The sequence below is a fragment of the Aspergillus neoniger genome (assembly GCF_003184625.1).
Source record: "Aspergillus neoniger CBS 115656 unplaced genomic scaffold BO87scaffold_28, whole genome shotgun sequence".
In the NCBI taxonomy this organism is placed as follows: Eukaryota; Fungi; Ascomycota; class Eurotiomycetes; order Eurotiales; family Aspergillaceae; genus Aspergillus; species Aspergillus neoniger.
In genome coordinates, this window is record NW_020291156.1 from 69,841 (window position 1) to 82,899 (window position 13,059).

The window sequence follows — 13,059 nt, forward strand, 5'->3', positions numbered from 1 at the left end:
ACCAGATGAAGGAAATCAACCATATGCTGGACCAAAAAAAAAAAGGTATTTGCCCCATGGCTGTTATTAACCGCCGTACCTCCGCAACACCCGCAATACGCGCTCGGCAATCAACGGAACCCGGATTAGCCCCACTCTCTAAACCCCATAATCCCATCTCATCTCATCTCACGTCATCTCATCCCCTCCACTACTTTTATCATCAACATCATCATCAATCATTTAATCATTCTAACTATACATCGCAGACCATCACAATCACAATCACAACCACAATCATAACACAAAATGCCACGACTTCAAAACCTCGCACCCAACCTCTCCCGCCTCTACCCATGGACCACCAGCCCCCTAATCGTGAGTGCTCCCATGCGCGTCATGTCCGGCCCCGCCCTAGCCGTGGCAGTATCGCGGGCCGGGGGCCTGGGCTTCGTCAACAACGCCATCCAAAACATAGCCGCAGATCTAGAGCAAGCATCATCTTTAATATCCTCATCTGCCCTCAAGACAACACCATCTCCCCATCTCCCCATCGGCGTGGGCTTCCTCCTCTGGGCCGACGACCTCGACACTGCCGTCGACGCCATCCAGAAATACAAACCCTGTGCGGTATGGCTCTACGCCCCACCTAACGGCCAAGCAGATCTAGATGTCTGGTCCCGAGGGATTCGTGCCGCGTCACCGGGAACTCAGATCTGGATCCAGATCGGGACGTTATCCGAGGCGAGGAGTATCTTGAAATCGACGGAGAAACCCGATGTGGTTGTCGTTCAGGGAGCAGAAGCAGGAGGACATGGGCGTGCTAAAGATGCAATGGGTTTGATTTCGCTCTTACCGGAGGTGGCCGATGCAATGGCGGGGAGTCAGATCCCTCTGTTTGCCGCAGGCGGGATAGCTGATGGACGGGGCGCAGCGGCGGCGCTGTGTCTTGGTGCGTCTGGGGTGGTCATGGGGACGAGGTTCCTGGCTGCGAGCGAGACGAGAATCGCGCGCGGGTATCAGCAGGAGGTTGTGAGGGCTGAGGATGGGGCTGTGGGGACTACGAAGACGTTGTTGTATAATCATCTACGGGGGACGTTTGGGTGGCCCGAGGAGTATATGCCCAGGACAGTTATTAATCGGTCGTGGGTGGAGCATCTGGCTGGGAAGGGGTTTGAGGAGTTGAAGGTGCTGCATGATGAGGCTGCGAAGCAGGGGGATCAGGCCTGGGGACCGGAGGGGAGGCTGGCGACGTATGCGGGGGCGTCGATTGGGTTGGTTCATGAGGTTAAGGACGCGGAGAGTATTGTGAGGGAGGTGAGGGAGCAGGTGTTGGAGCGATTCGCTCTCATTGGGGGTCAGTAGTCTAGATGTTGAGGTCAACACCGTCTGATTTCTTCATTGTCTATTTTGATATGCTGTTTGACAATTCACGACCATGATGAACAAGGGAAGAGCTGTGTGATTACACTATTGATGATGTCTAGTACTATACGAGACCATCCGTCACCACCCATCACACGCACTCAACCTGCCCATGGCTTAGAACTGGCAGTGTCCCTCGTGCTCCTCCTCGCTCTGACCGGATTTCTGACCGAATTCTTGGCCAAAGCCCTTGTTGATTCCCCAGTTCGATCCAGCCTGAGCAGCCTGGGTAGGCACCTGCACCTGGGTCTGGAAGGTAGAAGGACGGGCCTCTCCACCCACAGTCCAGCTAGGCACCTGGGCAGAGACAACAGCCGAGGTAGCCTCCGCAGCGACAGCGGCGACACTGCTAGGAGCAACAGGTGTCTCCTGAACAGTCTCACTTGCAACGGACGCACTAGCCGCGCCGGCAGCAACATGAGTGACAGCCGCAGAAGCGCTGCTCACAACAGCGACAGAAGCAGAGGTGCTAGCCTTGGCAGTAGCAGAAGCAGTGGTAGTAGAGTTCGAGGAGCTACTACTTCCTCCAATGCAAGCAAAGCTCATCTTCTTGGTGTACTTGGAGCTATCGGCAGACCAGACGACCTCAGAGAGATCCCAGTCCATGTTGACATACGGCCAGCAGATACGGCCATCCGACATGGTGACCATATCTCCAGACACATAGACATCGGTGCTCTTGAAGGTATCGCCGACCTTGTTACCATCGGAATCGACCTGCTGGAAGTAAGTTCCGGCGAACTGTCCACGGCAACCCATGGCGATGTATTCACAGATGGGATCGGAGATCTCCTCCCAGGTGATGAGGGCCGAGGAGTTACCGAAGGTGGCGACGTGAGCGTTGGAACAGTCGTTCGACCCCGAGGTCACCCAGGTGACCTGGCTATCGCCGTCCTCGGCACCGACGGTGGAGGTAGCCTGCTTGCCGACCTTGGTGTACTTGTCGGTAAACAGGGCGAGGGCGACATTGCGGGGGTTAGTACGGTTACTGACGTGGGTGTAACCGTCGCCCATCCAGGTGTTCTCGGTCACGTCGACAGCGCCGCGGGAGACCCAGGTGAAGATGTAGCGAGTGCTATCAGCGAAACGAGCGAGACCGCTGTAGCTGCCGCCCATACCGCCCATGGCTTCACCGGAGGCGCCGTTGGTGGTGTTCTCGTTGGAGATCTTGACGCCGTCGTTGGTCATGCCCTGGGTCTTGGTGTTCAGCCAGATGGCGCCCTGGTCTTCGGCGCAGATACTGGCGTAGGGGGGCTCGTCGGCCGCCTCGAAGGCGATACCGGTGTTGTGGCTGCAGCCCCAGGAGCTGGAGGCGCCGGAGATGGTCACGAGGGTACCGTTGTCGGCGACGTATTCGATGCTGTCGCCGTAGTGGCCGGAGGCGTCACCGGAGTAGTCGGTCACGACGAAGTAGGCGCCGTAGAGGCCGGCGGATTCGGAGTAGACCAGGTCACCGTTCAGGTCGGGGGAGGCGGAGAGACCGTCGGAGGAGTGGACGCCGGGGCCACCGAGCCAGGTCTTCCAGGTTTGCTTGCCGTTGGTGTAGCGGTGGAGGACAGGGACGGGGGTGTCGCTGGGAGGAGCGTTGGTGGTGCCGGAGGGCATGGCCTCGTTGGTCAACAGGGCGAAGCCGTCATTGTGGGCGACAAGGCCACCAGCTGCGGGGTGTTAATGAGAGGTGCAACTGGGATATAGTGGTTAATACGGCTTACCTTCCTGTCCACCGCTGACAGTGACGGTGGTTCCCGTAGCCTCAAAGGTAGTCGGGTCCAGCTCGGTAACGTGGACGTCAGACCCGCTGGCATCCAGGTAGGCAAGATACGCAGTCTTTCCATCGGGGGAGACAGCAAAGGGAGTGCGACGATGGTGAATGTAGTCGGTCCAGTAGGCCGCCTCGATGGGGTTGAAGGAGCTGTCGAGTGCCAGCACGTCGACGTGGGTCTGAAGGTTAGACTCGGTGACAGCAGCAGAGGCGCCCAGCGCCGCAGAGAGCAGAGAAAGAGCGAAAGAGCCACGCATGACGGGCGATAGTTGGTAAGCTGTCTGCAATGTATGTGTTGCTGCTGACGCGAATATCGGGGGACCTGCTCGGATATATAGAGCTGGTGAGACGGACTACTGGTTCCGACAGAAGCGCTATTATGGGAAATAAGGGTGTGGCCTAAACCTATCTGGTGCCATTGCTCTCGATGAGAGTGAGACCCTGATGTGGCATTTCCCCTGGTTAATGGAACTGGGGTTTCATCTTGATCGATGCCAGGGTCTCGGCTTCTCACCGCCCGACGGCCTGCCAAACCGGTGCTCCACTGTGAGGCTATATTAGAGTTCATAAGTCTATTTCCACACCGTCTGTATTTGACCTGAGTCAGTAAGAAGAAAATAGATTGGGGTGCTATATGACAGGCAGCAGTCTCTGCTTCTGTGATGAATTGCCCAGAAGATCCCGTGGGACACCACGGATAATTGCTCATGCGACCAGCGATGTCGATGGATAGGGGATGCTTGGCAGCGGATACGTGAAACAGGATGGCTCCGGAGAGTCTCCGTGAGCTTCTCTTTCGTGAATTAGAGTCAGTTGGAGTATTAAGCTCATATAGGCTATTCAATTGTCGGCATTCTAGGAAATTCGAGCGATGCGCATGGACATGGTCGTCAGCTGAGACATGAACGGAATAAACTCGATATCACCAGTTATCAGCTGCGGTCACATATATGGTATGGCACAGGATGAACCTATTCGTTTCAGGTTTATCTCATCATTCAGCTCCACAGTTCACTGTTCCGAGATCGGCAGCACGATCGCTCGATACGTTTGCTTCGCGATCTACCTCATACCTCCAATCGCAGCACAGAAGACAGGCTCGGAATAAGCGGAAAACTTTCATTTGAGGAAGTTATCATGACATCGGGACTTATATCGCGAAATCCGGGTGTCCCAGAATGATACCTGCATTTCGCGGCGCAGGACGCCAACAGGGTGGTCCTCGTGACGGTGCATGGCTAGCTTCACAGATCGGAAATAAAGTAATTATAAATATACACAGCCAGCACTATATTCCAAACACACACAATGCATTAGAAAGCGTTAGGTACTCCGATAGGTCCTCTGCAAATTTGATTCAATTTCCTGTTAAGCACTGGCATTTCATGAGACCAGCGCGCTCTCTGCTGATACATAACGCAGATAAACCCTTAACTCCTGCTCTTAGGACTTCAATTACTCCGAGGCACATAAAGCTACACTGCTCAGCTTAGTAGTAAACAAAAGCAGTGAGCTACTGGCATTTAGGAGCGAAGAACAGTGTGCATGCACAATATTATGCCCCATGTCCAAAAGTCATTCATATGGGTTGAATACGGCAAAGCGGAGGTCCGAAGGCCTCTTGCCGGTTCGGTAGGCGTTTCAAACTTCTACTTTGCTAGTAGGGTCATCTTTTGACTGCATATCCCGGAGGAGAACATTCGGCAGCTCTCTCTCATAATACTATGCACTATTAGCCCGAACCATACTCGACGCATATGCCCCTGAAATATCACGAAATAGACTTACATCACGATAGATATTTCGTAGTCGCATTTCCATAAAACACTTGAACGCCATAGTCTTATTCATGAAGTGATCATGCACTGCCTTGGCATCTGGATCGCCCAAAGAGGTCAGGACTGGGCAGTAAGGCTCTCAGCGCCGTACTGAGCGCTGGACTTAAAGCAGCAGTCCACGGTGTAATAGTCCTCGGGCCTGATGTGATCTGGCAATTCAGTGAGAGCTTAAGATGCAAAGGAGACCCCACATCAGGGAGGAATGATATAGTACGCATTGAAATCTGCGCACGACAGCATCTTCTAACAGCACCAATGTGGCGTGCATCAGGAAAGAGCGGCAGGATGCTCGGAAGCTGACGAGTGAAACACGGTGGTACTACTCTGTCTGGTGACTCAGGGCTAGAAATCCCTAATTGCTCCAAAAGAGGTTTAAGTAAACTCGTGTATGGTCCGAAGGTTTTCATTTCTGATCGTGGCAAAGACAGAAACGATAGCTCAGGTTCCAGCAGCTCAGATATCTCGTCAGGTGTCATGGGCTTCAAAGGCGGCTGGGCAAGACATGCCCGGTGTAGCTTCACAGCGCTAACACTAAGGCAATTAGGATCAAGAAAGGTAGTGGGACAGCTCACCGGATGCGTTGGATGTCCAAGCACAACGGACTGCTCCCAATCACACAAAGGGGACTTCAGATGTAGCGTCGGCTGAGTACTGGCTATCTCCAGCCATTTTTCTGTCTCATGTTAGAATTGGACGTTTAGAATATGCCTTGGAGGCTCACCTTGATTGTCGGCAGAATTTCGGACTTCCTTCACAAGTGTATCTACGGCGGCACTCGGAAAATTTTCAGGTTGCCAGATGCAGATAATGCGGCAAATGGCACCTGGGTCTAAATCTTCTGATACTTCCCCTTCGACTGCTTGAGTGAGCACTGGAGGAAGTAGATCATCCGCACGTAGAAATCCAGTGACTCTCCCATCATTGTTCTCAACATAGGCGGAATTTCGGAGACCACATTTGATCCAAGTCTCTACAATTCCAGCTGGGTCATGTAGACACAACACCAAGTTTGGATGTATAGACCTCACTATAGTTGCGCTGGCCAGGCCCTCGTTCACGGCACTTGCCAGAACTCGCCTAGTAGTCTCAAAGAGAGCCCGTCGCCGATTGAGCGATGTATCGATTACACGGTCTGCTGTCTCGGTGATGTGCGTTGTAACTTTGCATTCAGTCGAGCTGCGTGTGATACGTTCTCCCCAATCGGTCATTTGCATCGTAGGAGAACCTTCTCCCCGGTAAGCTGGCATTTTGCTCAATCTCAGCAACTGCCTTGACAACAGAATCAGCCTCCCTGGGCTGGATGCGATGCAGACTATTAAGCGGTACAGAATATGGAATTCGAAATAGCGACTTGTATTACATCAATAGTTTCATGTCGACTACGTGGTTAATGACAGCCGAAACCATGAATGAACCCTAATGATGCTCCCATTGATGTTCCTGCCGACGACGCTGGAATGCAACATTGCTCGGAGATGGATGAAACCCTCCACCCGAATGTGGATGACCGCCTTCATTTCGGGCTCAACGCAATGATGGAAAGGTAATTGTAGAATCTTTTTGGTAGTATCAAGCTATTAGGTGAGGAAATGGAACATCACGGTATCATCGGTGATGGATGTGGCGATTCCATAGCAAGAGCTGCCTTTTTGCTACATGGCGTAAGGGTGGTAATATGACAAGAAACACCCTGACTTCGGAGCCAAATACGTCCGGACATGCACATGCTAGAACCCTTGTTCAAAACACACCCAAAAAACGTCAGAAAGCGTTGGGTACTCCGATGGAGTCATCTCAATGCGACCCCTTGTTGAGCATGACCCTTTTATGGGTCCAACGCGCACTATACTGATATGCACAGCAAACAGAGACTTTGAAAGTTGGCTCTTAATTTGAGTGACTCTCTGAAGATGCCACATTCTTGGGCTGAATATTGAAGCCCCTGCTAGGCGATTCCGATCAATGAGTATGGCGAAGGCGGTGAGATGCCTTTTCGAGACTCTCAGATCGGGTTACTTATTTAAAATGGTTGCTATTTGGGCTTCTGTGCCAAAAGAGCAGGCGAGTTAATGCTCTTTAGGATTCAGCTGATCATCTGTCGATCTGCGCGACCGATCTGCTAGCTGAGGGTTTGAGGGTGTAGGGGAAAGTATAATATCCACTTCACCTGATCAGTGACTTTCCTCGTAGAGGCACGTAGAGTTGCATTGGTCAGCTTTGCAGTGACATTGAAGCAGTTGACAGTTCAGATTGATGAAAAGGAGGGGTGTGCATGCACACTCCTATGTTTAATGTTCAACTAGTCTTTCGTGCCTGCATTTCTTTTTCCGCACCCTCTTTTCTGCAACATTCACGAATCCTGTATCTAGAAACCTGGTATATCTTCGAGTGGGCACGTAGGTATAGGGAAAAAGATTGTTAGGTCAATATAACTAACTGCTCGCGATACGTCGTTGATGTATTGTGAGCTGTATGACGAAACCACCGAACACGTCTTTAATACTAGATTTGTTTTTATCGTGGCTAATATTAGATGATGGCGATGATTATAGCCAAGCCAATACAGAAAAGCAAAAGCACACTCGTGAAGTCGTATATTGCTCGTGTGATAACTAGCATGATATCATAGTACTTTTACCAGACACGTAGTATATATAGGACTCGCTACATCATTCGGTCAGTACTCCACTACCCATCCTCGAAATGTTTCCCAACCCTTATTTGCTATCTATTCCTTCCGGAATTTTTATACTTGCTTTGTTTATTACAACCTCATTGGCGCAAACCTGTCCCAACGACGACTCGAAAAATGTCATAGATTTTCTAGATGTTGAGCTCACAGCAAATCCTCCATATTCTGGACCATCATTCTGCGACCTGGAGTAAGTTTCATTCTGGATGTCCTGTTGCGATCCGAATAATAACCATGCATAGCGTCGACGATGAGGACGATCTTATAAAAATAAATTGTCAAATTACCATTGACAAGCCCCTCAACAGCACATGTACTGCTTCGTTGCAAGGATACAACAGAAACAGAAATGGAGACTGGCAGCCAATCTTGAACCAGACGCAACAACCACTTTGCGAGTTCATGAACCAGTACTCAGCTGTTATCGCTGATTTGTCCAAGTATGGGAACTTCCCCACCAAATGTCCCATTCAGCCCGGGAAAGTGGAGATCCGGGGCTACTACCCTGACGATTGTCTCTTGCCAGAAAATATTCCAGAAGGCAGACTCAAGTTTGATCTCAATATCGAATGTGAGTATGACGGTGAGGTGATGACAGTGCTTGAAGCGGAACTACAAGAGAACGTTAAGTCTGAAAGCATGGGTGGATCAGGCCCCTCTGCAGGCTGATCAGGTGGACACGTTATATCCTTTTTGGTTCAGCGGTTGGCACGTCAAGCAATCTATACAACAACTTGGGAGCCATTAATATGAGTGTTCCAGAAAATTACGTGCATGTCGCAAGATGGAATATTGGAAGTAGGGTCGATGTATAGTCGACTGTACATTCTACGGACTCTAAACGTCATTAAGAAGAACACGCGTGCATCATGTTGTAGTAACCAAATTTGTTACTTCCATCACTCACTAAGAACCAGAAGCATACCAAGATGCAGACTATATGCCAATTACTCATACTAGGCTACTGGTCGAGCTACCCAGACAGAATATAGAGTATCTGCACTAGCGCCTCGAGTCTTTTGGTCTGCGTACACCTTGCATGCGCGCGGAACAGCCTACTGTTGAATGATACAAAAGTGGCGCGGCCTTGAAGTTGTGTCGAGTCAGCGCTCAGGGAGGTGACATATTACATATCACCGACTGGTGCATCATCAATATGTGTGTTTGCAACGCTAGTGAGCATGTACCCCACAGCAATAGAAGTGCTACCCGGTACAGTCAATGTCCCACATCAGGTCTTATTGCGCAATCCGAACCCAATCACATAATATACAATCAGGCCGACGCGCAAACTCCGTTCCAGATCAATGTCTCAATTATCGTGCCAAGCAAAAATCCCAACCGTCTCCCCACGGCTTAACTTAGATCCAGCTTAATAAAACCTAAAAGCGGGGTAATAAGCCACCTCCAACAAGAGACCCTGGGGCAAGGAACAAACAACCCCATTTTCCTCGGGAAAAGAACAACAAAGTAAGCCTCACATAGCATGTGAAAGCTTCATTTCCAATCTAATTAAGCAATCATACCACTGCGTTAGCTAAAATTACCAATGACCACCTGACCTGCACGAGCTCCACGGCCCAGAACCAGCCTAGTGCTGACCGAGACAGGTAGATAAGCGGCCTGAGCGACACGCTAATGTGTGCCTAATATGTATCCCGACATATTGGTCGGACTGGTTGGGTTCGGAGGTTGCCAAGTTAATTTAAGCTGTGGTTGCATTGGGGGTCTGATCACACGATAAATTGTGTTACCGAGGGAAGATGGAAAATGGAAGGGGGAGTTGTTATCGTACAATATCACATTCAACATAGTAATCATAAGAAATGCCATCATAGCATGTCACATCGCAATCTACCCTCCCCCATTCTATAATATAATCTGAGTAAGATAAGAGATCAACATCTCCCCACCCCAGCCACCAAATCCCCCGCAACCACATCCACCCCCGCTGTATCCGCATCCTCTATTCCAAACGCCAAGAACATCACATCATCAAGATACCCATGATACTTCTGCCCAGCAGTTTTCCACCCGATTGACGTCACATACATCATCTCTGTCTGATTCCCCTCGTCCATCATCCCCCGTCCGTGAATCCACAAAGGCTTATCCGAAATCCCGTAGATCTCAAACGGCGCCCTTTGCCAGAACAGCATCACGTACGGTTCGTAGCTACTATGGAATCCCACAAATCGCTTATGCTGGAAGATCGTTAAGATGACTGTGTTCGAGTCATCCGGTTGGCAGTTCGGGTCTGCACGCATACACAGCGTCACTGCTAGGGAGTTCGTGGCTTGGTGGATGGATTCGTGGTCGGGGTCTTGCATATGCGGTAGGTATTTCTGAAGACAGGCTGCATCTACATTCGATGCTGCTGGAGCAAGATCAGAGCCGACGGATCCGTCTAGAGTCAAGGCAGCGAAGGCTCTTTTGGGTGCCACATCGTAGTGAACGTAGGCGTTGCCGGCTCGGTCCCAGAAGAGAAACCAGTTCTTTTCGACAGCAAAGTACGGGGCCGTTGAAGGGCGCTGGAGCTCTGTGGCGCGACGGAAGCCATGGTCTGTGATGGTGTCGGAGGCAGGCCAGTCGACTAGGAGTCGGAAGTCGAGAATCCACTGGCCAAAGCAGGTCACGGCGGAGTTGGAACCGTAGATGGTGTACGGGGCGTCTGGGCCGTAGAAGACGCGGGCATCGTGTGGACCGATGCTGAGGGCGAAGAAGGCGAGGCTTCCGGAGCAGAGGGCGTTGTTGCCCTCGGTTGCAGCAATGGGGAGGATAAACGGATAGTCGATACAGCGGAGAGTGCGGCCTTTGTCTTGGAAGACGGCATCACAGACAAGCTCGACGAACCAGGCGCTGTCTTTGTCGCGACGACCGGGTTCATGAAGCTGCGCGGTGATGATCCAGGTGTTGGGCTTGGAGGGGTGCGGGATGATGCTGGGGTTAATACCGCGTCGGGAGCGGAAGTCGATGCGGAAGTATCGGCCTTCCGGGGTCGAGTTGGATGTTATTTCATGGTGAGAGTCGGCGACGAGTTGGCTAACGGTGTTGTCGGGAAGGGTTTTGAGGTCGGTGGTGGTGGCGGTCTCAAGGCCCAGGTCGAGATCAGGATGGGTGTCGACGTGAATGGCCCGATAGAGATAGTAAAAGGTGCTGAGGAGGAGGATGAGTAGGGCCACTAAAGGCACGAAGCGCAGTATTCGGGAGAGCATGGTTGTGAAGCGGAGGGGAGGGGAGGGGTGTTGGTCGAGGGACCATCGCGCCCGCCGTTAATGTCTGCATGATGGGAGACTGCGATATCGCGATTAATTAGGGTTGCATCCGAGCTAGGCTTTCAGCTTACAGCATAGAGAGACAGGAAAGACGGCATCCCCCGCCTGTGAGTGGCGTGCCGATCCGGACGTATTGCTGTTTTCACTCGGGATCCAACATGTGATAAGAAAGTACAAAATAACACGGTCAGTTCAGGATGCGCTAGTTGCAGCCGTCTAGAAGCCACTGGATGCCGGCCAGGGCTCGGGTTGGAACTATTGCTTTTTAGTGGCGAGCCGGACTGTGTCTCTCGTCCCGAAGCGGCAACCCCACCGGTATCTCCCTGTCGCTTGGGCCTCTCAGGGACCAACGAATCCACCAGGAAGGCAAATGGCAGATGGGTCTAAGATGAGCTTACGGCACACTAGTAAGAAAAGGCGACTACACCAAATCACCCAACAGAAGAAGCAAAACTGAGACATTCATTTCGGAGATGTCTGGCAACTGCAGCATCAACTACGCGTCACTCGGCGATACAGCCACTGGGCCAATCGCACACTCGGCTCATCGATCAATTTGGTTACGATCTCCGCCAACCAAAAGGTCACCGGCAGCAGAATCAAATGAGTAGCCAGAAAGCTGACCTCCAACCCCAGAGGCCCCGTGCGGGGGAGCGGGAAGCGATCGATCCACCCGGGACAATTGGTGGCATGCGAATCTCGCACCCAACCCACCGCAGCATACAGCCGATCACCAAGCACCCACAACACCGGTCCATGCACTAGATAGAAGGCGAAGGATATCCGCCCCAGATACTGGTTGAAGCGTAGCTCGAAAAATCTCTTCAGCCAGCCGATCCGCCCAATTGCCGTCACGATTAAGGTGGACGCCCAAAACAAATAAAACCACTTGTAGTCAAACACCGCCTGGGGCTTCAAGAAGGACAGGTAGTACCACCCCGGGGAATCCCGCAGCGCCTGCAGGTCCCACGTGCGAGATGGCACGCCGCCCAGGTAGATGCTGACTGCAAAAAGGAAGTAGATGATCCCCTCCTGGAACGGCCCAAGCATCAAGAAAATGTCCGGAAGGTTGTCGCGTGCCGCAAGCAGGTCCAGGTCGCAAAGCAGCATGCCGGAGATAAACAGCGCTCCGAACCAGCCATCGGCAATGTAGAGAAAATAGAAGATCAGTCCGGCCTCACCAGCCAGACGCATGTTCCGGCGAAGGCGGGAAAAGGCCAGCAAAGCCGTATAGACAATGATGGATCCGCGGAATTCGACGGGAATGGACCACGAGTGGAAGTTGTAGGTGAACCATGGCTCACCACCCCCGCGGAAAATGAAGCTGAAGTTCTTGAACTCGATATACCAGTTCCACACTTCTTCACCGTAGGTGCCTTTTAATTCGGGAGTTGCGCGGACATGGAAGAGGTGAAGGAAGGTGAGATAGATGAACGTGGTGGCGATAACAGGAAGGTGAAGACGCAGCCATCGCCGGAACAGCGCGGAGGACAGATTGTCGCCCAGCTGAAGGTATTCACCCGCCTGGATCAGCGCCAGCGGTTTGGCGGATAGCACATAGCCCGATAGCACGAAAAAAACACTGACCGCAAAATGCCCACCGGAAAAGAAGGTGCGAATTCCGGGAAACGCGACCAGGAAGTGTTGCTTCTCATAACCATACGCATTTTCAAAGATCCGCTCAGCGCCCATGCCATCGTGTGCCCATAATTCATGATGTCCCCAGTACACCAGGAAGGCTGCAAACCCGCGCAGCCCGTCTAAGTAGGCTGTCCGCCGGGCTTTCCCCGTTGACGAAGTGCTGCTCCCACCCCAGGACAGGAAAGACGGTAGGAGCACACTGAGCCAGCGGGCTTTGCTCCGGAGATCCACCGAGAGGGGCAGAATGGACTTTTCACGATCTGGCGAGAGGGTGCGGACGGGCATAGTGAAAAACAAGTCGGGCAAAACGCGTCGTCAAGACGGAGTCTCGCTGGCTGAAGATGAGGGGCGATATTTGAGGGAAAGACTGGTGACATTCAGAATGCCCAAAACCCCGAGCTGGGCTGTCGGATCGACAGATTGCAGAGCAGTAGTCAGCTTATCGTG

The 13,059-nt window shown here is 52.0% G+C and overlaps 6 protein-coding genes across 6 annotated transcripts; 2 read left to right on the forward strand and 4 right to left on the reverse strand.

Annotated features, from left to right (window-relative positions):
* Positions 1 to 288: 288 nt before the first annotated feature.
* BO87DRAFT_314768 (nitronate monooxygenase) lies at positions 289 to 1,344 on the forward strand (the record flags this gene model as incomplete). Its single annotated transcript, XM_025619672.1, has 1 exon — positions 289 to 1,344. The coding sequence occupies one exon, from the start codon at positions 289 to 291 to the stop codon at positions 1,342 to 1,344; it is 1,056 nt and encodes a 351-aa protein (XP_025476998.1).
* A 15-nt stretch (positions 1,345 to 1,359) lies between these two features.
* BO87DRAFT_122432 (uncharacterized protein) lies at positions 1,360 to 3,586 on the reverse strand. The gene is made up of 2 exons (XM_025617966.1): positions 3,117 to 3,586; positions 1,360 to 3,062 (listed from the first exon to the last, which is right to left on the reverse strand). The coding sequence occupies exons 1-2, from the start codon at positions 3,421 to 3,423 to the stop codon at positions 1,522 to 1,524; spliced, it is 1,848 nt and encodes a 615-aa protein (XP_025476999.1). The 5' UTR covers positions 3,424 to 3,586; the 3' UTR covers positions 1,360 to 1,521.
* Positions 3,587 to 4,808: 1,222 nt separating this feature from the next.
* BO87DRAFT_122445 (uncharacterized protein) lies at positions 4,809 to 6,436 on the reverse strand. The gene is made up of 3 exons (XM_025617967.1): positions 5,726 to 6,436; positions 4,955 to 5,677; positions 4,809 to 4,888 (listed from the first exon to the last, which is right to left on the reverse strand). Exons 1-2 carry the CDS (start codon positions 6,249 to 6,251, stop codon positions 5,025 to 5,027), a joined length of 1,179 nt encoding a protein of 392 aa, XP_025477000.1. The 5' UTR covers positions 6,252 to 6,436; the 3' UTR covers positions 4,809 to 4,888; positions 4,955 to 5,024.
* A 1,265-nt stretch (positions 6,437 to 7,701) lies between these two features.
* Positions 7,702 to 8,649, forward strand: BO87DRAFT_418030 (DUF1091 domain-containing protein). Its single transcript, XM_025626852.1, has 2 exons — positions 7,702 to 7,886; positions 7,939 to 8,649. Exons 1-2 carry the CDS (start codon positions 7,708 to 7,710, stop codon positions 8,363 to 8,365), a joined length of 606 nt encoding a protein of 201 aa, XP_025477001.1. The 5' UTR covers positions 7,702 to 7,707; the 3' UTR covers positions 8,366 to 8,649.
* Positions 8,650 to 9,325: 676 nt separating this feature from the next.
* On the reverse strand, positions 9,326 to 11,187 carry BO87DRAFT_122480 (uncharacterized protein). Its single transcript, XM_025617969.1, has one exon. The coding sequence runs from the start codon at positions 10,909 to 10,911 to the stop codon at positions 9,595 to 9,597; it is 1,317 nt and encodes a 438-aa protein (XP_025477002.1). The 5' UTR covers positions 10,912 to 11,187; the 3' UTR covers positions 9,326 to 9,594.
* On the reverse strand, positions 11,143 to 13,058 carry BO87DRAFT_122543 (acyltransferase family protein). The gene has a single exon (XM_025617971.1). It carries the CDS (start codon positions 12,895 to 12,897, stop codon positions 11,464 to 11,466), a length of 1,434 nt encoding a protein of 477 aa, XP_025477003.1. The 5' UTR covers positions 12,898 to 13,058; the 3' UTR covers positions 11,143 to 11,463.
* Between the last annotated feature and the right edge of the window lies 1 nt (position 13,059).

What these genes read in the sequence shown, in the direction of transcription:
- BO87DRAFT_122432 (XM_025617966.1), bottom strand. Translation starts at nt 3,423, where the DNA reads ATGCGTGGCTCTTTCGCTCTTTCTCTGCTCTCTGCGGCGCTGGGCGCC. An exon ending in TGTCAGCGGTGGACAGGAAG is followed by an intron (nt 3,063 to 3,116) that starts GTAAGCCGTATT and finishes AACACCCCGCAG; the next exon opens with CTGGTGGCCTTGTCGCCCAC.
- BO87DRAFT_122445 (XM_025617967.1), bottom strand. Translation starts at nt 6,251, where the DNA reads ATGCCAGCTTACCGGGGAGAAGGTTCTCCTACGATGCAAATGACCGAT. An exon ending in AAATTCTGCCGACAATCAAG is followed by an intron (nt 5,678 to 5,725) that starts GTGAGCCTCCAA and finishes AACATGAGACAG; the next exon opens with AAAAATGGCTGGAGATAGCC.
- BO87DRAFT_418030 (XM_025626852.1), top strand. Translation starts at nt 7,708, where the DNA reads ATGTTTCCCAACCCTTATTTGCTATCTATTCCTTCCGGAATTTTTATA. An exon ending in CCATCATTCTGCGACCTGGA is followed by an intron (nt 7,887 to 7,938) that starts GTAAGTTTCATT and finishes AACCATGCATAG; the next exon opens with CGTCGACGATGAGGACGATC.
- BO87DRAFT_122480 (XM_025617969.1), bottom strand. Translation starts at nt 10,911, where the DNA reads ATGCTCTCCCGAATACTGCGCTTCGTGCCTTTAGTGGCCCTACTCATC.
- BO87DRAFT_122543 (XM_025617971.1), bottom strand. Translation starts at nt 12,897, where the DNA reads ATGCCCGTCCGCACCCTCTCGCCAGATCGTGAAAAGTCCATTCTGCCC.